Source organism: Scyliorhinus torazame, chromosome 12 (genome assembly GCF_047496885.1).
Source record: "Scyliorhinus torazame isolate Kashiwa2021f chromosome 12, sScyTor2.1, whole genome shotgun sequence".
In the NCBI taxonomy this organism is placed as follows: Eukaryota; Metazoa; Chordata; class Chondrichthyes; order Carcharhiniformes; family Scyliorhinidae; genus Scyliorhinus; species Scyliorhinus torazame.
Genome location: NC_092718.1, coordinates 100686703 through 100710490, shown reverse-complemented (window position 1 = coordinate 100710490; position 23788 = coordinate 100686703). Strand labels below are relative to the sequence as shown.

The following is a 23788-nucleotide window of genomic DNA, read 5'->3' as shown; positions in this document are numbered from 1 at the left end:
ACGGCGGGGGGTGGAGGGGGAGACGGCGGGGGGTGGAGGGGGAGACGGCGGGGGGTGGAGGGGGAGACGGCGGGGGGTGGAGGGGGAGACGGCGGGGGGTGGAGGGGGAGACGGCGGGGGGTGGAGGGGGAGACGGCGGGGGGTGGAGGGGGAGACGGCGGGGGGTGGAGGGGGAGACGGCGGGGGGTGGAGGGGGAGACGGCGGGGGGTGGAGGGGGAGACGGCGGGGGGTGGAGGGGGAGACGGCGGGGGGTGGAGGGGGAGACGGCGGGGGGTGGAGGGGGAGACGGCGGGGGGTGGAGGGGGAGACGGCGGGGGGTGGAGGGGGAGACGGCGGGGGGTGGAGGGGGAGTCGGCGGGGGGTGGAGGGGGAGACGGCGGGGGTGGAGGGGGAGACGGCGGGGGGTGGAGGGGGAGACGGCGGGGGGTGGAGGGGGAGACAGTGGGGGGGGGAGGGGAGGGGTAGACGGTGGGGGGGGGGGGGAGGTGAGGGGGAGACCGGGGGAGGGGTAGACGGTGGGGGGGGGGGGGGGGAGGTGAGGGGGATACCGGGGGGGGGGGGGGGAGACGGCGGCGGGGGGGGGGGGGGAAGAGAGGGGGAGACGGCGGGGGGGGGGGGGGGACGGCGGGGGGGGGGGGGGAGACGGCGGGGGGTGGAGGGGGAGACGGCGGGGGGTGGAGGGGGAGACGGCGGGGGGTGGAGGGGGAGACGGCGGGGGGTGGAGGGGGAGACGGCGGAGGGGGAGGGGGAGACGGTGGGTGGGAGGGGGAGACGGTGGGGGGAGGGGGAGACGGTGGGGGGGAGGGGGAGACGGCGGGGGTGGAGGGGGAGACGGCGGGGGTGGAGGGGGAGACGGCGGGGGGTGGAGGGGGAGACGGCGGGGGGGTGGAGGGGGAGACGGCGGGGGGGAGGGGAGACGGTGGGGGGGAGGGGAGACGGTGGGGGAGGGGGAAGACGGTGGGGGGGAGGGGGAGACGGTGGGGGGAGGGGGAGACCGGGGGGGGGAGGGGGAGACGGCGGGGGGGGGGGGGAAGAGAGGGGGAGACGGCGGGGGGTGGAGGGGGAGACGGCGGGGGGTGGAGGGGGAGACGGCGGGGGGAGGAGGGGGAGACGGCGGGGGGAGGAGGGGGAGACGGCGGGGGGTGGAGGGGGAGACGGCGGGGGGTGGAGGGGGAGACGGCGGGGGGTGGAGGGGGAGACGGCGGGGGGAGGAGGGGGAGACGGCGGGGGGTGGAGGGGGAGACGGCGGGGGGTGGAGGGGGAGACGGCGGGGGGTGGAGGGGGAGACGGCGGGGGGTGGAGGGGGAGACGGCGGGGGGTGGAGGGGGAGACGGCGGGGGGTGGAGGGGGAGACGGCGGGGGGTGGAGGGGGAGACGGCGGGGGGTGGAGGGGGAGACGGCGGGGGGTGGAGGGGGAGAAGGCGGGGGGTGGAGGGGGAGACGGCGGGGGGTGGAGGGGGAGACGGCGGGGGGTGGAGGGGGAGACGGCGGGGGGTGGAGGGGGAGACGGCGGGGGGGGGAGGGGGAGACGGCGGGGGGTGGAGGGGGAGACGGCGGGGGGTGGAGGGGGAGACGGCGGCGGGTGGAGGGGGAGACGGCGGAAGGTGGAGGGGGAGACGGCGGGGGGGTGGAGGGGGAGACGGCGGGGGGTGGAGGGGGAGACGGCGGGGGGTGGAGGGGGAGACGGCGGGGGGTGGAGGGGGAGACGGCGGGGGGTGGAGGGGGAGACGGCGGGGGGTGGAGGGGGAGACGGCGGGGGGTGGAGGGGGAGACGGCGGGGGGGTGGAGGGGGAGACGGCGGGGGGTGGAGGGGGAGACGGCGGGGGTGGAGGGGGAGACGGTGGGGGGGAGGGGGAGACGGTGGGGGGGGAGGGGGAGACGGTGAGGGGGGAGGGGGAGACGGTGAGGGGGGAGGGGGAGACGGTGAGGGGGGAGGGGGAGACGGTGGGGGGGAGGGGGAAGACGGTGGGGGGGGAGGGGGAGACGGTGGGGGGGAGGGGGAGACGGCGGGGGTGGAGGGGGAGACGGCGGGGGTGGAGGGGGAGACGGCGGGGGGTGGAGGGGGAGACGGCGGGGGGGTGGAGGGGGAGACGGCGGGGGGGAGGGGAGACGGTGGGGGAGGGGGAAGACGGTGGGGGGAGGGGGAGATGGTGGGGGGGAGGGGGAGACGGTGGGGGGAGGGGGAGACCGGGGGGGGGGGGGAGACGGCGGGGGGGGGGGAAGAGAGGGGGAGACGGCGGGGGGTGGAGGGGGAGACGGCGGGGGGTGGAGGGGGAGACGGCGGGGGGTGGAGGGGGAGACGGCGGGGGGTGGAGGGGGAGACGGCGGGGGGTGGAGGGGGCGACGGCGGGGGGAGGAGGGGGAGACGGCGGGGGGAGGAGGGGGAGACGGCGGGGGGAGGAGGGGGAGACGGCGGGGGGAGGAGGGGGAGACGGCGGGGGGTGGAGGGGGAGACGGCGGGGGGTGGAGGGGGAGACGGCGGGGGGTGGAGGGGGAGACGGCGGGGGGTGGAGGGGGAGACGGCGGGGGGAGGAGGGGGAGACGGCGGGGGGTGGAGGGGGAGACGGCGGGGGGTGGAGGGGGAGACGGCGGGGGGTGGAGGGGGAGACGGCGGGGGGTGGAGGGGGAGACGGCGGGGGGTGGAGGGGGAGACGGCGGGGGGTGGAGGGGGAGACGGCGGGGGGTGGAGGGGGAGACGGCGGGGGGTGGAGGGGGAGACGGCGGGGGGTGGAGGGGGAGACGGCGGGGGGTGGAGGGGGAGACGGCGGGGGGTGGAGGGGGAGACGGCGGGGGGTGGAGGGGGAGACGGCGGGGGGTGGAGGGGGAGACGGCGGGGGGTGGAGGGGGAGACGGCGGGGGGTGGAGGGGGAGACGGCGGGGGGTGGAGGGGGAGACGGCGGGGGGTGGAGGGGGAGACGGCGGGGGGTGGAGGGGGAGACGGCGGGGGGTGGAGGGGGAGACGGCGGGGGGGTGGAGGGGGAGACGGCGGGGGGTGGAGGGGGAGACGGCGGGGGTGGAGGGGGAGACGGTGGGGGGAGGGGGAGACGGTGGGGGGGGAGGGGGAGACGGTGAGGGGGGAGGGGGAGACGGTGAGGGGGGAGGGGGAGACGGTGGGGGGAGGGGGAAGACGGTGGGGGGGAGGGGGAGACGGTGGGGGGGAGGGGGAGACGGTGGGGGGGGAGGGGGAGACGGTGGGGGGGGAGGGGGAGACGGTGGGGGGGGAGGGGGAGACGGCGGGGGTGGAGGGGGAGACGGCGGGGGGTGGAGGGGGAGACGGCCGGGGGGTGGAGGGGGAGACGGCGGGGGGAGGGGGGAGACCGGGGGGGGGGGAGAGACGGTGGGGGGAGGGGGAGACCGGGGGGGGGGGGAGAGACGGCGGGGGGGGGGGGAGAGAGGGGGAGACGGCGGGGGGTGGAGGGGGAGACGGCGGGGGGTGGAGGGGGAGACGGCGGGGGGAGGAGGGGGAGACGGCGGGGGGAGGAGGGGGAGACGGCGGGGGGAGGAGGGGGAGACGGCGGGGGGGTGGAGGGGGAGACGGCGGGGGGAGGGGGAAGACGGTGGGGGGAGGGGGAGCTGGTGGGGGGGAGGGGGAGACGGTGGGGGGAGGGGGAGACCGGGGGGGGGGGGAGAGACGGTGGGGGGAGGGGGAGACCGGGGGGGGGGGGGAGAGACGGCGGGGGGGGGGGGAGAGAGGGGGAGACGGCGGGGGGTGGAGGGGGAGACGGCGGGGGGTGGAGGGGGAGACGGCGGGGGGAGGAGGGGGAGACGGCGGGGGGAGGAGGGGGAGACGGCGGGGGGTGGAGGGGGAGACGGCGGGGGGTGGAGGGGGAGACGGCGGGGGGTGGAGGGGGAGACGGCGGGGGGTGGAGGGGGAGACGGCGGGGGGTGGAGGGGGAGACGGCGGGGGGAGGAGGGGGAGACGGCGGGGGGAGGAGGGGGAGACGGCGGGGGGTGGAGGGGGAGACGGCGGGGGGTGGAGGGGGAGACGGCGGGGGGTGGAGGGGGAGACGGCGGGGGGTGGAGGGGGAGACGGCGGGGGGTGGAGGGGGAGACGGCGGGGGGTGGAGGGGGAGACGGCGGGGGGTGGAGGGGAGACGGCGGGGGGTGGAGGGGGAGACGGCGGGGGGTGGAGGGGGAGACGGTGGGGGGGGGGAGGGGGAGACGGTGGGGGGGAGGGGGAGACGGTGAAGGGGGAGGGGGAGACGGTGAGGGGGGAGGGGGAAGACGGTGGGGAGGGGAGGGGGAAGACGGTGGGGGGAGGGGGAGACGGTGGGGGGGAGGGGGAGACGGTGGGGGGGAGGGGGAGACGGTGGGGGGAGGGGGAGACGGCGGGGGGGAGGGGGAGACGGCGGGGGGGAGGGGGAGACGGCGGGGGGGAGGGGGAGACGGCGGGGGGAGGGGGAGACGGCGGGGGTGGAGGGGGAGACGGCGGGAGGGTGGAGGGGGAGACGGCGGGGGGGAGGGGGAGACGGTGGGGGGGAGGGGGAAGACGGTGGGGGGGAGACGGAGACGGTGGGGGGAGGGGGAGACGGTGGGGGGGAGACGGAGACGGTGGGGGGGAGGGGGAGACGGTGGGGGGAGGGGGAGACGGTGGGGGGAGGGGGAGACGGTGGGGGGAGGGGGAGACGGTGGGGGGGAGGGGGAGACGGTGGGGGGGAGGGGGAGACGGTGGGGGGGGGAGACGGTGGGGGGGAGGGGGAGACGGTGGGGGGAGGGGGAGACGGTGGGGGGGAGGGGGAGACGGTGGGGGGAGGGGGAGACGGTGGGGGGGAGGGGGAGACGGTGGGGGGGAGGGGGAGACGGTGGGGGGGAGGGGGAGAAGGTGGGGGGGAGGGGGAGACGGTGGGGGTGAGGGGGAGACGGTGGGGGGTGAAGTTGGAGACGGTGGGGGGGAAGGGGGAGACGGTGGGGGGGGGAAAAGGGGGAGATGGTGGGGGGTGGAGGGGGAGACGGCGGGGGGTGGAGGGGGTGACGGTGGGGGGTGGAGGGGGAGACGGCGGGGGGTGGAGGGGGAGACGGCGGGGTGTGGAGGGGGAGATGGTGGGGGGGAGGGGGAGACGGTGGGGGGGAGGGGGAGACAGTGGGGGGAGGGGGAGACGGTGGGGGGGAGGGGGAGACGGTGGGGGGTGAAGTTGGAGACGGTGGGGGGGAAGGGGGAGACGGTGGGGGGGGGGGGGAGATGGTGGGGGGTGGAGGGGGAGACGGCGGGGGGTGGAGGGGGTGACGGTGGGGGGTGGAGGGGGAGACGGCGGGGGGTGGAGGGGGAGACGGCGGGGGGTGGAGGGGGAGACGGCGGGGGGGTGGAGGGGGAGACGGCGGGGGGTGGAGGGGGAGACGGCGGGGGGTGGAGGGGGAGACGGCGGGGGGTGGAGGGGGAGACGGCGGGGGGTGGAGGGGGAGACGGCGGGGGGTGGAGGGGGAGACGGCGGGGGGTGGAGGGGGAGACGGCGGGGGGTGGAGGGGGAGACGGTGGGGGGGGGAGGGGGAGACGGTGGGGGGGGGAGGGGGAGGGGTAGACGGTGGGGGGGGGGGAGGTGAGGGGGAGACCGGGGGGAGGGGTAGACGGTGGGGGGGGGAGTTGAGGGGGAGACCGGGGGGGGGGGGGGGAGACGGCGGCGGGGGGGGGGGGGGGGAGAGAGGGGGAGACGGCGGGGGGGGGGGGGGGGAGACGGCGGGGGGTGGAGGGGGAGACGGTGGGGGGTGGAGGGGGAGACGGGGGGGGTGGAGGGGGAGACGGTGGGGGGGAGGGGGAGACGGTGGAGGGAGGGGGGAGACGGTGGGGGGGAGGGGGAGACGGTGGGGGGGAGGGGGAGACGGTGGGGGGGAGGGGGAGACGGTGGGGGGGAGGGGGAGACGGTGGGGGGGAGGGGGAGACGGTGGGGGGGAGGGGGAGACGGTGGGGGGGAGGGGGAGACGTGGGGGGGAGGGGGAGACGGCGGGGGTGGAGGGGGAGACGGCGGGGGGTGGAGGGGGAGAAGGCGGGAGGGTGGAGGGGGAGACGGCGGGGGGGAGGGGGAGACGGTGGGGGGAGGGGGAGACGGTGGGGGGGAGGGGGAGACGGTAGGGGGAGGGGGAGACGGTGGGGGGAGGAGGAGACGGTGGGGGGAGGGGGAGACGGTGGGGGAGGGGGAGACGGTGGGAGGGGGAGACGGTGGGGGGGAGGGGGAGACGGTGGGGGGAGGGGGAGACGGTGGGGGGGAGGGGGAGACGGTGGGGGGGAGGGGGAGACGGTGGGGGGGAGGGGGAGACGGTGGGGGGGAGGGGAGACGGTGGGGGAGGGGGAGACGGTGGGGGGGAGGGGGAGACGGTGGGGGGGAGGGGGGAGACGGTGGGGGGGAGGGGGAGACGGTGGGGGGGAGGGGGAGACGGTGGGGGGGAGGGGGAGACGGTGGGGGGGAGGGGGAGACGGTAGGGGGGAGGGGAGAACGGTGGGGGGGAGGGGGAGACGGTGGGGGGTAGGGGGAGACGGTGGGGGGGAGGGGGAGACGGTGGGGGGGAGGGGAGACGGTGTGGGGGAGGGGGAGACGGTGGGGGGGGAGGGGGAGACGGTGGGGGGTAAAGTTGGAGACGGTGTGGGGGGAAGGGGGAGACGGTGGGGGGGGGGGGAAAGGGGGAGATGGTGGGGGGTGGAGGGGGAGACGGCGGGGGTTGGAGGGGGAGACGGCGGGGGGTGGAGGGGGAGACGGCGGGGGGGTGGAGGGGGAGACGGCGGGGGGTGGAGGGGGGAGACGGCGGGGGGTGGAGGGGGAGACGGCGGGGGGTGGAGGGGGAGACGGCGGGGGGTGGAGGGGGAGACGGCGGGGGGTGGAGGGGGAGACAGTGGGGGGGGGGGGAGGGGGAGGGGTAGACGGTGGGGGGGGGGGGGGGAGGTGAGGGGGAGACCGGGGGGGGGGGGGGAGACGGCGGCGGGGGGGGGGGGGAAAGAGAGGGGGAGACGGCGGGGGGGGGGGACGGACGGCGGGGGGGGGGGGGAGACGGCGGGGGGTGGAGGGGGAGACGGCGGGGGGTGGAGGGGGAGACGGCGGGGGGTGGAGGGGGAGACGGCGGGGGGTGGAGGGGGAGACGGCGGCGGGTGGAGGGGGAGACGGCGGGGGGTGGAGGGGGAGACGGCGGGGGGTGGAGGGGGAGACGGCGGGGGGTGGAGGGGGAGACGGCGGGGGGTGGAGGGGGAGACGGCGGGGGGTGGAGGGGGAGACGGCGGGGGGTGGAGGGGGAGACGGCGGGGGGTGGAGGGGGAGACGGCGGGGGGTGGAGGGGGAGACGGCGGGGGGTGGAGGGGGAGACGGCGGGGGGTGGAGGGGGAGACGGCGGGGGGTGGAGGGGGAGACGGCGGGGGGTGGAGGGGGAGACGGCGGGGGGTGGAGGGGGAGACGGCGGGGGGTGGAGGGGGAGACGGCGGGGGGTGGAGGGGGAGACGGCGGGGGGTGGAGGGGGAGACGGCGGGGGGTGGAGGGGGAGACGGCGGGGGGTGGAGGGGGAGACGGCGGGGGTGGAGGGGGAGACGGTGAGGGGGGAGGGGGAGACGGTGAGGGGGGAGGGGAGACGGTGAGGGGGGAGGGGGAGACGGTGGGGGGGAGGGGGAAGACGGTGGGGGGAGGGGGAGACGGTGGGGGGGAGGGGGAGACGGTGGGGGGGGAGGGGGAGACGGTGGGGGGGGAGGGGGAGACGGTGGGGGGGAGGGGGAGATGGTGGGGGGAGGGGGAGACGGCGGGGGGGGAGGGGGAGACGGCGGGTGTGGAGGGGGAGACGGCGGGGGGTGGAGGGGGAGACGGCGGGGGGGTGGAGGGGGAGACGGCGGGGGGGAGGGGAGACGGTGGGGGGGAGGGGAGACGGTGGGGGAGGGGGAAGACGGTGGGGGGAGGGGGAGACGGTGGGGGGGAGGGGGAGACGGTGGGGGGAGGGGGGCGACCGGGGGGGGGGGGGAAGACGGCGGGGGGGGGGAAGAGAGGGGGAGACGGCGGGGGGTGGAGGGGGAGACGGCGGGGGGTGGAGGGGGAGACGGCGGGGGGAGGAGGGGGAGACGGCGGGGGGAGGAGGGGGAGACGGCGGGGGGTGGAGGGGGAGACGGCGGGGGGTGGAGGGGGAGACGGCGGGGGGTGGAGGGGGAGACGGCGGGGGGAGGAGGGGGAGACGGCGGGGGGTGGAGGGGGAGACGGCGGGGGATGGAGGGGGAGACGGCGGGGGGTGGAGGGGGAGACGGCGGGGGGTGGAGGGGGAGACGGCGGGGGGTGGAGGGGGAGACGGCGGGGGGTGGAGGGGGAGACGGCGGGGGGTGGAGGGGGAGACGGCGGGGGGTGGAGGGGGAGACGGCGGGGGGTGGAGGGGGAGACGGCGGGGGGGAGGGGGAGACGGCGGGGGTGGAGGGGGAGACGGCGGGGGGGGGAGGGGGAGACGGTGGGGGGGGAGGGGGAGACGGTGAGGGGGGAGGGGGAGACGGTGAGGGGGGAGGGGGAAGACGGTGGGGGGGGGAGGGGGAAGACGGTGGGGGGAGGGGGAGACGGTGGGGGGGAGGGGGAGACGGTGGGGGGGAGGGGGAGACGGCGGGGGGAGGAGGAGACGGCGGGGGGGAGGGGGAGACGGCGGGGGGTGGAGGGGGAGACGGCGGGAGGGTGGAGGGGGAGACGGCGGGGTGGAGGGGGAGACGGTGGGGGGGAGGGGGAGACGGCGGGGGGGAGGGGGAGACGGTGGGGGGGAGGGGGAGACGGTGGGGGGGAGGGGGAGACGGTGGGGGGAGGGGGAGACGGTGGGGGGGAGGGGGAGACGGTGGGGGGGAGGGGGAGACGGTGGGGGGGAGGGGGAGACGGTGGGGGGGAGGGGGAGACGGTGGGGGGAGGGGGAGACGGTGGGGGGGAGGGGGAGACGGTGGGGGGTGAAGTTGGAGACGGTGGGGGGGGAAGGGGGAGACGGTGGGGGGGGAAGGGGGAGACGGTGGGGGGGGGAAAAGGGGGAGATGGTGGGGGGTGGAGGGGGAGACGGCGGGGGGTGGAGGGGGGTGACGGTGGGGGGTGGAGGGGGAGACGGCGGGGGGTGGAGGGGGAGACGGCGGGGGGTGGAGGGGGAGACGGCGGGGGGTGGAGGGGGAGACGGCGGGGGGTGGAGGGGGAGACGGCGGGGGGTGGAGGGGGAGACGGCGGGGGGTGGAGGGGGAGACGGCGGGGGGTGGAGGGGGAGACGGCGGGGGGTGGAGGGGGAGACGGCGGGGGGTGGAGGGGGAGACGGCGGGGGGGGGAGGGGGAGACGGCGGGGGGGGGGAGGGGGAGACGGTGGGGGGGGAGGGGGAGGGGTAGACGGTGGGGGGGGGGGGAGGTGAGGGGGAGACCGGGGGGAGGGGTAGACGGTGGGGGGGGGGGAGGTGAGGGGGAGACCGGGGGGGGGGGGAGACGGCGGCGGGGGGGGGGGGGGGGAAAGAGAGGGGGAGACGGCGGGGGGTGGGGGGAGACGGCGGGGGGTGGAGGGGGAGACGGCGGGGGGTGGAGGGGGAGACGGTGGGGGGTGGAGGGGGAGACGGTGGAGGGAGGGGGAGACGGTGGGGGGGAGGGGGAGACGGTGGGGGGGAGGGGGAGACGGTGGGGGGGAGGGGGAGACGGTGGGGGGGAGGGGGAGACGGTGGGGGGTGAAGTTGGAGACGGTGGGGGGGAAGGGGGAGACGGTGGGGGGGGGAAAGGGGGAGATGGTGGGGGGTGGAGGGGGAGACGGCGGGGGGTGGAGGGGGAGACGGCGGGGGGTGGAGGGGGGAGACGGCGGGGGGTGGAGGGGGAGACGGCGGGGGGTGGAGGGGGAGACGGTGGGGGTTCGAGGGGGAGACGGTGGGGGGGGAGGGGGAGACGGTGGGGGGGGAGGGGGAGGGGTAGACGGTGGGGGGGAGGTGAGGGGGAGACCGGGGGGAGGGGTAGACGGTGGGGGGGGGGGGGAGGTGAGGGGGAGACCGGGGGGGGGGGGGGGGAGACGGCGGGGGGGGGGTGGAAAGAGAGGGGGAGACGGCGGGGGGGGGGGGGGGAGACGGCGGGGGGTGGAGGGGGAGACGGCGGGGGGTGGAGGGGGAGACGGCGGGGGGTGGAGGGGGAGACGGCGGGGGGTGGAGGGGGAGACGGCGGGGGGTGGAGGGGGAGACGGCGGGGGGTGGAGGGGGAGACGGCGGGGGGTGGAGGGGGAGACGGCGGGGGGTGGAGGGGGAGACGGTGGGGGTTCGAGGGGGAGACGGTGGGGGGGGAGGGGGGGACGGTGGGGGGGGAGGGGGGGACGGTGGGGGGGAGGGGGAGGGGTAGACGGTGGGGGGGAGGTGAGGGGGAGACCGGGGGGAGGGGTAGACGGTGGGGGGGGGGGGAGGTGAGGGGGAGACCGGGGGGGGGGGGGGAGACGGCGGGGGGGGGGTGGAAAGAGAGGGGGAGACGGCGGGGGGGGGGGGGGGAGACGGCGGGGGGTGGAGGGGGAGACGGCGGGGGGTGGAGGGGGAGACGGCGGGGGGTGGAGGGTGAGACGGCGGGGGGTGGAGGGGGAGACGGCGGGGGGTGGAGGGGGAGACGGCGGGGGGTGGAGGGGGAGACGGCGGGGGGTGGAGGGGGAGACGGCGGGGGGTGGAGGGGGAGACGGCGGGGGGGAGGGGGAGACGGTGGGGGGTGAAGTTGGAGACGGTGGGGGGGAAGGGGGAGACGGTGGGGGGGGGGAAAGGGGGAGATGGTGGGGGGTGGAGGGGGAGACGGCGGGGGGTGGAGGGGGAGACGGCGGGGGGTGGAGGGGGAGACGGCGGGGGGTGGAGGGGGAGACGGCGGGGGGTGGAGGGGGAGACGGTGGGGGTTCGAGGGGGAGACGGTGGGGGGGGATGGGGAGACGGTGGGGGGGAGGGGGAGGGGTAGACGGTGGGGGGGAGGTGAGGGGGAGACCGGGGGGAGGGGTAGACGGTGGGGGGGGGGGGAGGTGAGGGGGAGACCGGGGGGGGGGGGGAGACGGCGGGGGGGGGGGTGGAAAGAGAGGGGGAGACGGCGGGGGGGGGAGACGGCGGGGGGTGGAGGGGGAGACGGCGGGGGGTGGAGGGGGAGACGGCGGGGGGTGGAGGGGGAGACGGCGGGGGGTGGAGGGGGAGACGGCGGGGGGTGGAGGGGGAGACGGCGGGGGGTGGAGGGGGAGACGGCGGGGGGTGGAGGGGGAGACGGCGGGGGGTGGAGGGGGAGACGGTGGGGGTTCGAGGGGGAGACGGTGGGGGGGGAGGGGGGGACGGTGGGGGGGAGGGGGAGGGGTAGACGGTGGGGGGGAGGTGAGGGGGAGACCGGGGGGAGGGGTAGACGGTGGGGGGGGGGGGAGGTGAGGGGGAGACCGGGGGGGGGGGGGGGAGACGGCGGGGGGGGGGTGGAAAGAGAGGGGGAGACGGCGGGGGGGGGGGGGGGAGACGGCGGGGGGTGGAGGGGGAGACGGCGGGGGGTGGAGGGGGAGACGGCGGGGGGTGGAGGGGGAGACGGCGGGGGGTGGAGGGTGAGACGGCGGGGGGTGGAGGGTGAGACGGCGGGGGGTGGAGGGGGAGACGGCGGGGGGTGGAGGGGGAGACGGCGGGGGGTGGAGGGGGAGACGGCGGGGGGTGGAGGGGGAGACGGCGGGGGGTGGAGGGGGAGACGGCGGGGGGTGGAGGGGGAGACGGCGGGGGGTGGAGGGGGAGACGGCGGGGGGTGGAGGGGGAGACGGCGGGGGGTGGAGGGGGAGACGGCGGGGGGTGGAGGGGGAGACGGCGGGGGGTGGAGGGGGAGACGGCGGGGGGTGGAGGGGGAGACGGCGGGGGGTGGAGGGGGAGACGGCGGGGGGTGGAGGGGGAGACGGCGGGGGGTGGAGGGGGAGACGGCGGGGGGTGGAGGGGGAGACGGCGGGGGGTGGAGGGGGAGACGGCGGGGGGTGGAGGGGGAGACGGCGGGGGGTGGAGGGGGAGACGGCGGGGGGTGGAGGGGGAGACGGCGGGGGGTGGAGGGGGAGACGGCGGGGGGTGGAGGGGGAGACGGCGGGGGGTGGAGGGGGAGACGGCGGGGGGTGGAGGGGGAGACGGCGGGGGGTGGAGGGGGAGACGGCGGGGGGTGGAGGGGGAGACGGCGGGGGGTGGAGGGGGAGACGGCGGAGGGGGGAGGGGGAGACGGCGGAGGGGGGAGGGGGAGACGGTGGGGGGGAGGGGGAGACGGTGGGGGGGGGGAGGGGGAGACGGTGGGGGGGGGGAGGGGGAGACGGTGGGGGGGGAGGGGGAGGGGTAGACGGTGGGGGGGGGGAGGTGAGGGGGAGACCGGGGGGAGGGGTAGACGGTGGGGGGGGGGGGGGGAGGTGAGGGGGAGACCGGGGGGGGGGGGGGGGAGACGGCGGGGGGGGGGGGGAGAGGGGGAGACGGCGGGGGGGGGGGGGAGAGAGGGGGAGACGGCGGGGGGGGGGGGGGGGAGACCGGGGGGGGTGGGGGGAAAGAGAGGGGGAGACGGCGGGGGGGGGGGAGGGGGAGACGGTGGGGGGGAGGGGGAGACGGCGGGGGGGAGGGGGAGACGGTGGGGGGAGGGGGAGACGGTGGGGGGGGGAGGGGGAGACGGTGGGGGGGGGAAGTTGGAGACGGTGGGGGGGAAGGGGGAGACGGTGGGGGGGGAAAGGGGGAGATGGTGGGGGGAGGGGGAGATGGTGGGGGGAGGGGGAGACGGTGGGGGGAGGGGGAGACGGTGGGGGGAGGGGGAGACGGTGGGGGGGAGGGGGCGACGGTGGGGGGGAGGGGGCGACGGTGGGGGGGAGGGGGCGACGGTGGGGGGGAGGGGGCGACGGTGGGGGGGAGGGGGCGACGGTGGGGGGGAGGGGGCGACGGTGGGGGGGAGGGGGCGACGGTGGGGGGGGAAGGGGAGACGGTGGGGGGGAGGGGAGACGGCGGGGGAGGGGGAGACGGCGGGGGGGAGGGGGAGACGGCGGGGGGGAGGGGGAGACGGCGGCGGGGGAGGGGGAGACGGCGGCGGGGGAGGGGGAGACGGCGGGGGGAGGGGGAGACGGCGGCGGGAAAGGGGAGGATACAAGGGGGATACGGTGAGGTACGATATGGCGGGTCCCGGCGAAGAGGCCGTGGGAAGTTGGTGACATCGGCAGGAGGGCAACAGTGAGGGAGACGGGGTGGAGGTAGAAGAGGGGGGAAGGCAGGAAGGGGAGATGAGGGGGAAACAGAGATAGAGACAAATACAGCCGAGAGGGTAGTGGTGGTGGAAGGGGGTTGTGGAGAGAGACAGAAACCGGGGGGCATCTGCTGCCAATTGCAACCGTTAAGGAGACCTGACCGTGGCAATAGGTTGCCCATAATCCCCCTGGCTCCGTAAACTCACTATCTCGAAAAACGCCAGCTTCCACTCCCACCACCAGGAACTCACTCACCTCGGGATACTTGAAGTGGAATTGAAGTCTCCCATATTCGGACAGGAAGCAGAATCTTGTTAGAAATACCCAGTCCTGGGAGAATAAATTGAGAGAGGGGTTAGAGAAGTGAAATAAGGCAGGTTTCTTCCCACAGCAAGCCAATTGTCTGCAAAGGCATCCTGCAATTAGTTCCCTTTAGGCACATTCCTGGGGTACTGTCCATTCAAAACCACAGGAACAGTAAGATCATGGTTGAACTGCGGGCGAAGTCCATTGTACTATGTCACTGTTCCAAGCCTTTGAAATATCACTGTATTATCAGAGTCAGTACAGAGGTAGCGCTGCACTGTCAGAGGGTCAGTACTGAGGGACTGCTGCACTGTCAGAGGGTCAGTACTGAGGGATGCTGCACTGTCAGAGGGTCAGTAGTGAGGGACTGCAGTACTGTCAGAGGGCCAGTAACGAGGGAGTGCTGCACTGTCAGAGGGTCAGTACTGAGGGAGTGCTGCACTGTCAGAGGGTCAGTACTGAGGGATGCTGCACTGTCAGAGGGTCAGTACTGAGGGAGTGCTGCACTGTCAGAGGGTCAGTACTGAGGGAGTGCTGCACTGTCAGAGGGTCAGTACTGAGGGAGTGCTGCACTGTCAGAGGGTCAGTAGTGAGGGAGCGCTGCACTGCCAATGGGTCAGTAGTGAGGGAGCGCTGTGCTATCAGAGTCAGTACTGAGGTAGCGCTGCACTGTCAGAGGGACAGTGGTGAGGGAGTGCTGTACTGTCAGAGGGTCAGTAGTGAGGGAGTGCTGCACTGTCAGAGGGTCAGTAGTGAGGGAGTGCTGCACTGTCAGAGGGTCAGTACTGAGGGAGTGCTGCACTGTCAGAGGGTCAGTAGTGAGGGAGTGCTGCACTGTCAGAGGGTCAGTACTGAGGGTGTGCTGCACTGTCAGAGGGTCAGTACTGAGGGTGTGCTGCACTGTCAGAGCGTCAGTACTGAGGGTGTGTTGCACTGCCAGAGGGTCAGTACTGAGGGAGTGCTGCACTGTCAGAGGGTCAGTACTGAGGGTGTGCTGCACTGTCAGAGGGTCAGTACTGAGGGTGTGCTGCACTGTCAGAGCGTCAGTACTGAGGGTGTGCTGCACTGTCAGAGCGTCAGTACTGAGGGTGTGTTGCACTGCCAGAGGGTCAGTACTGAGGGAGTGCTGCACTGTCAGAGGGTCAGTACTGAGGGAGCGCTGCACTGTCAAGAGCATTGGCATCGAGGAAGTGCTGCACTGTCAGAGGGTTGGCATCGAGGGAGTGCTGCACTGTCAGAGGGTTGGCATCGTGGGAGCAGTGCACTGAAGTTGGCTGTTCGCTTGCCAACCACCGGAAGGAGTCTTCCTCGGCCAATATTTCCATTCAACCTTGAGCCATAGAATTGATGATCGTCCAGGAGTTGGGTGGGATCTTGCTGTGTGCCAATCGGCTAATGGGTTTCTGATATTATGACAGTGACCAGGCCGCAGAAGTGTTCACTGCCTGTAGTGTGTTAGGTCATCCAGTGACACTATTATAAGGGCAAGTCTTTTGTTGTGTTAAGGGTATGGATTCCGGTGTTGGTCCTACAATGTCGGGTCCTTCATTCACTCTGGTCGTAAAGGGAGAATCAACTTCTGTGTTGTGTTAACCACAGAGATAACACGGGCTGCAACTGGATGCAGCTATAACTGAAATAGACTCCAGACCTTTAAGTTAGTTCAATTTGATTTATTGAACCGGTCACACAGTTAGCACAGTTCTCGGTGAGTTCGACTCTCTGCTAACAGAAGTGTGATCTCTGTCTGACTGAACCAGACTAGCTCTTAGCCACGTGCTGTATGCGTTATGCGATATATACACCGGACTCACTCTGTAGATGTCCCTCGTGGAAAATGGCGGAGTGTGAATGGCTCGTGCCTTTTATAGTGGGGAACCACCCCCAAGTGTTCTGTTAGTCATAGAATTTACAGTGCAGAAGGCGGCCATTCGGCCCATCGAGTCTGCACCGGCTCTTGGAAAGAGCACCCCACCCAAGGTCAACACCTCCACCCTATCCCCATAACCCAGCAACCCCACCCAACACTAAGGGCAATTTTGGACACGAAGGGCAATTTATCATGGCCAATTCACCTAACCTGCACATCTTTGGACTGTGGGAGGAAACCGGAGCACCCGGAGGAAACCCACGCACACACGGGGAGGATGTGCAGACTCCGCACAGACAGTGACCCAAGCCGGACTCGAACCTGGGACCCTGGAGCTGTGAAGCAATTGTGCTAACCACCATGCTACCGTGCTGCCCAAATCTGCCTGCTGATTGGTTATGTCCTGTTCCCTGTGCTCATTAGCTGCCTGTTTGTATCTCATTATGTGCATGTCTGCATATCATGACGTCTCTCCTTTTGAAATGTTTTTCTGCAGCCGATGTGAAAGTATTTACATGTGTCGGCCGAAAAACTAACGTATTTACAAGAGATGGCAGATGGGAACATATGTACATATGAAAACAGGTGTCTAGTGTGCGAAACAGAACATAGCAAACAAAACAAATGTTCATAAGTCCAGTCTCTGGGGCTCGCGTCTGATCCTGGTCGCCCGCCGGAGAGGTTGTGGTGGGGACGACGGCGCCTTGATGGGCGGGAATGTAGCCAGACTGGTGGCCTCATGGTTCGAGGTATCAGGAGGTGGCGCAACAACAGATGGAAACAACGAAGAATGTGGTTGCGGGCGGGCAACTGTGCGCAGGGTCCGTCTGTTGCGCCGTACAACAGAGCCATCAGCCATACGCACAGCGTACGATCAAGGAGCAGCCTGTCGGACAACAGCCGCTGGAGCTGACCAGCCTCCATCAGGTAGCTTGATCCGAACAGCATCCGCCGGGGATAGCACAGGCAAATCAGTGGTATGAGCATCATAGCCCTGCTTTTGCCGGTCCCGGAGTTTCTGCACCTTCTGCAGCACTGGGAGGTGATCCAGGTCAGGCAAGTGTATGGCTGGAAGAGTCGTCCGCAGGTCCCTGTTCATCAGGAGTTGAGCCGGTGACATGCCGGTAGACAGAGGGGTTGCCCTGTACGCAAGCAGTGCAAGGTTGACGTCAGAAGCAGAATCCGCAACCTTGCAGATGAGCTGCTTCACTATGTGCACCCCTTTCTTAACCTTCCCGTTGGACTGTGGGTAATGTGGGCTGGAGGTGACGTGATGAAACTGATATAGCTGGGCAAATCTTGACCACTCTTGGCTGCTGAAGCAAGGACCGTTGTCACTCATGACAGTGAGTGGAATGCCTGGAGAACGTTTGCATAAGAACTAGATGCAGGAGTAGGCCATCTGGCCCCTCGAGCCTGCTCCGCCATTCAATGAGATCATGGCTGATCTTTTGTGGACTCAGCTCCACTTTCCGGCCCGAACACCATAACCCTTAATCCCTTTATTCTCCTTACAGGCCTTGATGACAGTCTTGGCTGTGAGGTCTGAGAGCTTCACAATTTCTGGGTAGTTGGAAAAATAATCAATGATTAACACATAATCACGACCATTGGCGTGAAAGAGGTCGATGCCCACCTTGGACCACGGGGAGGTCACGAATTTGTGCTGCTGAAGCGTCTCCTTGCTCTGTGCTGTCTGGAAGCGTTGACAGGTCGGACAGTTGAGGACCATGTTTGAGATGTCCTGACTAATCCCAGGCCAGTAGACAGCTTGCCTGGCTCTGCGCTTGTACTTCTCGACACCCAGATGCTCCTGGTGGATTTGCCGGAGCACCAAGCTCTGGAGACTGCGTGGAATGACAATGCGGTCCAGCTTGAGGAGGATACCATCAACTAACGTCAGGTCGTCCTTCACATTGAAGAATTGAGGGCACTGCTCTTTTTGCCAGCCATTGGTGAGGTGGCGCATGACATGCTGCAGAAGAGGGTCTTTGGCTGTCTCCTCGCGAATGCGAATCACCTTTTCATCCGACGCCGGGACGTTGCTGGCCCACAGCTGCACCTGTGATTTAATCTGTAGGATGAATGCCGGCGGGTCAGCAGGCAAGGTTCTGGAGCGGGACAAGGCATCCACAATAATGAGCTCCTTGCCAGGCGTGTACACGAGCTCAAAGTCATACCGTCTGAGCCTGAGGAGGATGCGCTGCAGCCGGGGCGTCATGTCGCTCAGGTCCATGTGGATAATGTGGACCAGAGGCCTGTGGTCTGTCTCGACGGTGAACATCGGCAGGCCGTAGACATAATCGTGGAACTTGAGAATTCCAGTGAGAAGGCCCAGGCATTCCTTTTCAATTTGGGCATACCGCTGCTCGGTGGGTGTCATTGCCCGTGATGCGTAGGCAACCGGTGCCCAGGATGAGGTGTCATTGCGCTGGAGCAACACCGTGCCGATGCCGTCCTGGCTCGCATCTGTCAAGATTTTCGTTTCCCTGTCAGGGTCAGAAAATGCCAGTACAGGTGCAGTGGTGAGCTTGGCTTTCAGCTCCAACCACTCTGCTTGATGAGCTGCCTGCCACTCAAAGGCAGTAGACTTTTTCACCAGGTGTCTGAGGGCTGTGCTGTGCGAGGCCAGGTTTGGGATAAACTTGCCCAAGAAGTTCACCATTCCGAGGAAGCGCAGCACCGTCTTTTTGTCTTCAGGGATCTTCATGGCTTCGATGGCCTTGACCTGGTCTGTGTCCGGGTGCACACCCTGCTGAGATATCTGGTCACCCAAGAACTTCAGTGTCGACATGCCAAAGCAACACTTTGCCCTGTTCAGCTTGAGGCCATTGGCACGGACACGGCGGAATACCTGCTGGAGACAAGAGATGTGTTCTTCAGGGGTTGTGGACCAAATAATAACGTCGTCCACATACAAACGAACCCTTCAATGCCCTCCATCATCTGCTCCATGATTCTATGGAAAATCTCCGAGGCCGAGACAATGCCGAACGGCATCCGATTACAGCAGTACCTGCCAAACGGTGTGTTGAAGGTGCAGAGCTGTCTGCTGGACTCATCCAGCTGGATTTGCCAGAACCCGCGTGATGCATTTAACTTTGCGAAAAACCGGGCGTGTGCTATCTCACTTGTTAGTTCCTCCCGCTTTGGGATGGGGTAGTGTTCCCGCATTATATTCTGGTTGAGATCCTTGGGATCAATACAGATGCGCAGTTCCCCCGAAGGCTTTTTTACACAGGCCATCGAGCTGACCCAGTCAGTCGGTTCTGTGACTTTGGAGATAATGCCCTGGTCCTGAAGATCCTTCAACTGCACCTTCAGGCGCTCCTTCAGCGGAGTCGGGACCCGGTGTGGAGCATGGACCACAGGCCTGACATCAGGCCACAGCAGAATCTTGTACCGATATGGCAGAGTGTCCATCCCGTCAAACACATCCGGATACTGAGCGAGGATGTCGTCAATGCCGGCTTGAAGATCCACGTTGGGGGAGATCATTGTGTAGATACGCTGCACAAGATTTAGCTGCTTGCATGCATGTGCGCTGAGCAGGGAGGCCCTGTCTGGCTTTACGATTTCAAACCTTAGCCTTGCGTGATTGCTCTTGTTGGAGACAAGCAGATGGCAGGATCCCAGTGCTGTGATGGCATTGCCGTTATAGTCCAGGAGCTGGCAGGCTGCTGGAAGGAGCTTGGGTGGCTTCTTGATGCGGTTGAAATCTGCCTGTGAAAGGAGATTGGCAGAAGCACCTGTGTCCAGCTTGAACTGGATTGAGCATTGACTTACTTGCATCACCGCACGCCATTCGTCCACAGAATCCACAGTGAGGATGGGCAGGCTCTGTGATCATGTCGGTGAGGCATGCTCACGTGTGGTGATGATGCCCACATGGTAGGGGGACTCCAGGCAATCGTCCTCTGGATCCGTAATGCTGCCAGGATCATAATCCAGTAAACCATGGCTGGACACTCCGAATGAGCCAGCGTTAGAGTTGGGAGCGGTGGCCCTTGACTGGTGGTGCAGACCTGCACAAGGCTGCATAGTGTCCAGGCTTCCCGCAATTTAAAGATCGCTTGCCTCTTGCAGGGCAGTGTTTCTTTAAATGGGCGGTGCACAGTTCGGGCACGTCATGATGTCATTATGCTCCGTGCGTCGTCGCACATGCGCTGTGCGGTCGGCAGACGTTTGTACCTGCGCAGTGTGTTGATCGGCCGCTTCGTTATCCCAGTCGCATCGCGCATGCGTGGGTCCTCGGGAAGAGCGCGCAAAATGGTCGCTTTCATCAAGGCTGAGGCACTGCATCTGGGCGATGGCCTGCACTCTCTCTGCCTCGTGTGAGGCAAGTTTCTCAGTTTCAGCCGGTTTGTATTGAGAATACCGATTTTGGCGTGCTCATGCACTGTACACGTTTCGATCGCGACTGGCAGGGTCATATGTTTGATTTTTAAAAGCTGCTCTCTCAGAGGATCAGAGAGAACGCCAAAAACAATTTGGTCCCTGATCATGGAGTCAGCAATATCACCAAAGTTGCAGGATAGCGCTAGTAGTCGGAGATTAGTTGGGAAGGAGTTGAAAGATTCGTCTTTACCTTGGAGGCGTTGTTGAAATATATAGCGCTTGAAGATTTCATTGGTGTCCACTTCACAGTGACAATCAAACTTGTCCAGGATGGTCTGAAACTTTGTCTTGTCCTGGACTTCGGTGAAGTTAAACGAGTTAAAGATTTGGATGGCTTGATCCCCCGCAGTTGATAGGAGGAGCACGATCTTCCTTGTATCAGACGCACCCTCGAGGTCTGAGGCTTCGATGTACAGCAGAAACCTTTGCTTGAAGGTCCGCCCGTTGGCGCTGAGATTGCTGGAGGTCCGCAGCAGTTGAGGAGGCTGGATCTTCTCCATGGTGCCGGGATGCCTTTGCTGGTCTTCACAGAACAGATTGAGGTAAACACCTAAGGATAGCAGTCTACTACTGGTACCATGTCGTGTTAAGCACACTGAGATAACACGGGCTGCAACTGGATGCAGCTATAACTGAAATAGACTGCAGACCTTGAAGTTAGTTCAATTTGATTTATTGAACCAGTCACACAGTTAGCACAGTTCTCTGTGACTGCGACTCTCTGCTAACCTAAGTGTGATTTCTCTGACTGACTGAACCAGACTAGCTCTTAGCCACGTGCTGTATGCGTTACGTGATTATATACACCCTGACTCACTCTGTAGATGTCCCTAGTGGAAAGAGGCGGAGTGTCTCGTGCCTGTTATAGTGGGAAACCACCCCAAGTTCTGCATGCTGATTGGTTATGCCCTGTTCTCTGTGTTCATTAGCTGCCTGTTTGTATCTCATTATCTGCCTGTGCATATCATGACATTCTGCTCAAACCCTCTCGAGTTCAGCTGATGGCAGCCTTGTTCAATGGGAGACCCGAGATGGCTTTCAAATATTAAACAGGCCTTGGAAATGGCTAATGAGGCAGAACGGATGAGAGATCCAGTGAAACTCAGCTACAGAAAGAGGTAAGCAAACCCTCACCAGAGACCAGCCTCATTCGATAAAAACAGCAACAACAACCTGCACTGACCTTTAGCCGAGTAAAACATCGTAAGGTGCATCCATGAGGGAGACTGCCAAACATGATTTGACCCCCAGGCACACACGAAAATGTTTAGGCAGGTTAGCTGCAGCCAGGCCATAGGGAGGGTGAGATAGAGAGAGAGTTGCAGAGATTCAGGGAGTAAGTCCCAGAGCGTAGGGCCCAAGTCACAAACGGGTTATGTGCATGACCTCGGAGTTAGGGGAGTGCAGAGAGTTGTAGAGGCTGGAGAAGTAACAGAGATACGGAGGGTTGTAGTGGCTGGGAAGAGGTTACAGAGATAGGGACAGTGTAGAGGGAGCTTTATTAACCCTGTGCTGTACCTCTCCTGGGAATGTTTGATGGGGACAGTTTAGAGGGAGCTTTACTCTGTATCTAACCCCGTGCTGTCCCTGTTGATGTGCCATCAATTATAACAAAGACGAGTTGTGAACAAAACTGTGGCTTTAACAAGCTAAATGAGAACCTGCTGGCAACTGATCCCGAACTGGGGCAGGGCCAGAGGTCGGCCACCTTTATACAGAGCCTGAGGGGAGAAGCCACAGGCGGAGCCAGCAGAGACAACAAACAATATATACAATACAGTAACACTGTTCTACCACAATATATACAATACAGTAACAGTGGTTTACCACAATATATACAATACAGTAACAGTGGTTTACCACAATATATACAATACAGTAACAGTGGTTTACCACAATATATACAATACAGTAACAGTGGTTTACCACATTCACTCCTGTTAAAAAAAAAAGAGTCCGGTGGGGTGAAGTGGACTTAAAGGTGGAGTCTGTCGAGGGCTTTGACCTTCCGCCGTGAACGCCTCAGTCCCGGCTGTGGTGTGGGCACTGGTGTCGAGACCGGCGTGTCCGGAACCGTGTTGTCTTCTTCTTCGTCCAGTAGTTGAGTCGGTGGAGAGGGAGACGGTGTAGGGGCGGAGGTGGTGATGATGGTCGCTGGGGGACCTGCAGGTGTCAAATTCCGAAGCAGCTGAGTAGCAGTGGAGGGAGACGGTGTAGGGTCGGGGTTTGGTGGTGATGGTCGCTGGGGAACCTGCAGGTGACAAATCCCGAAGGGAGGCTGTGTCCTCCCACCCGTCATGGTGAGCCACGTAGGCATTTTGTGTTTTTTTTTTTTAAATTTAGAGTACCCAATTCATTTTTTTTCCAATTAAGGGCAATTTTAGCGTGTTCAATCCACCTACCTTGCACATCTTTGGGTTGTGGAGGGCAAAACCCACGCAAACACGGTGAGAATGTGCAAACTCCACACGGGTCAGTGACCCCAGAGCCGGGATCGAACCTGGGACCTCGGCGTCATGAGGCAACAGGGGCTAACCCACAGCGCCACCGTGCTGCCTTATTTTGTGGGTTGGCATGGAGGAGAAGAACCCTGTTGATCAGGGGATCTGATTTATGACTCCCTCGCATTGCTTTCTGGAGGAGGACGGGCCCTGGGACTGTCAGCCAGGACAGGAGCGAGACTCCCGAGGTGGACTTCCTGGGGAAGACAAACATTCGTTTGTGAGGGGTCTCATTGGTGGCAGAGCACAGGAGCGACCGGATGGAGTAGAGTGCATCGAGAAGGACCTCCTGCCAGCGGGAGACTGGGAGACCTCTAGACCGTAGGGCAAGAAGGACGGCCTCCCAGCCGTTGCGTTTTCCCTCTCCACCTGTCCGTCTCCTCTGCTTGAGGTGGTGTCCTTGCTGAGCAGGAACTGACGCAACTCGTCACTCATGAAAGAGGAATCCCGGTCACTATGGATGTAAGTGGGGAAACTGAACAAGGTGAAGAGACTGTGCAGGGCCTTGATGATGGTGGCAGAGGTCATGTCAGGGCACGGGATGGCGAAAGGGAAACGTGAGTACTCATCAATAATGTTGAGGAAGTACACGTTACGGTCAGTGGAGGGGAGGGGCCATTTGAAGTCGATGCTGAGGCGCTCAAAGGGGGGGAAGCCTTTACCAGGTGCACTCTGTCTGGCTGATAGAAGTGTGGTTTGCACTCCTCACAGTCCCTGGCCATGGTCCTGACCTCCTCGATGGAGTATGGCAGGTTGCGGGCCTTGACGAAATGAAAAAAAAACGTGTGACCCCCCAGGTGACAGAGTTCATTGTGGAGGGCCCAAAGTCGGTCTACTTGTGCGCTGGCACATGTACCACAGGATAGGGCATCTGGGGGCTCATTGAGCTTCCCAGGTCGCTACAAGATATCGTAATTATAGGTGGAGAGCTCGATCCTCCACCTCGGGATCTTATCGTTCTTGATCTTGCCCCGCTATGTGTTATTAAACATGAAGGCAACCGACCCATTGGTCAGTGAGGAGAGTGAATCGCCTGCCAGCCAGGTGAAATGAAATGAAATGCGGACTTCAAGTCAACAGTGGAGAAGACTCAATACTGCGCAATCTGATTGACCATGTCAGATATGTGGGGGAGGGGGTACGCGTCGAGCTGCATGTACCGGTTGATCGTCTGACTGTAGTTGATGATCATCCGCTGCTTCTCCCCAGTCTTGATGACCCACCACTTGGGCTTTCCAGGGGCTGTTACTGGCCTCTATGATCCCTTCCCGTAGGAGTTGCTGGACCTGACCTGATAAAGGCCTTGTCCCAGGCACTGTATCGTCTGCTCCTAGCGGCGACGAGCTTACAGTCCGGGGTGAGGTGAGTGAAGAGCGAGGGTGAAGCGACCTTAAGGTAAGGGTTACGAGGCTACAGACAGGTGGGGGGGGGGGCGGGCAGGGGTCCACCGACTTCAAGCTAAGTCTTCGGAGGTGGCACTGAAAATCAAGACCCAGTAATAGGGCAGCGCAGAGATGAGGGAGGACGTAGAGCTTGAAATTAGCGTACTCTACGCCATGTACCGAAATAGTTGCGACACAGAATGTGATCCGGAAGCCAGGGAGATTT

General features: G+C 67.8%; 1 protein-coding gene across 1 annotated transcript in view; it reads right to left on the bottom strand.

The window, feature by feature from the left end:
- The window catches only part of tmem145 (transmembrane protein 145), a 220530-nt gene extending 200619 nt beyond the window's left edge, over positions 1-19911 (bottom strand). The window contains exons 1-2 of the mRNA XM_072470104.1: positions 19870-19911; positions 13361-13435 (exon numbers count right to left, since the gene is read on the bottom strand). Of these exons, the coding sequence (XP_072326205.1) occupies positions 13361-13435; positions 19870-19911 (117 nt within the window). The remainder of the gene's footprint in view (positions 1-13360; positions 13436-19869) is intronic.
- Positions 19912-23788: the final 3877 nt, after the last annotated feature.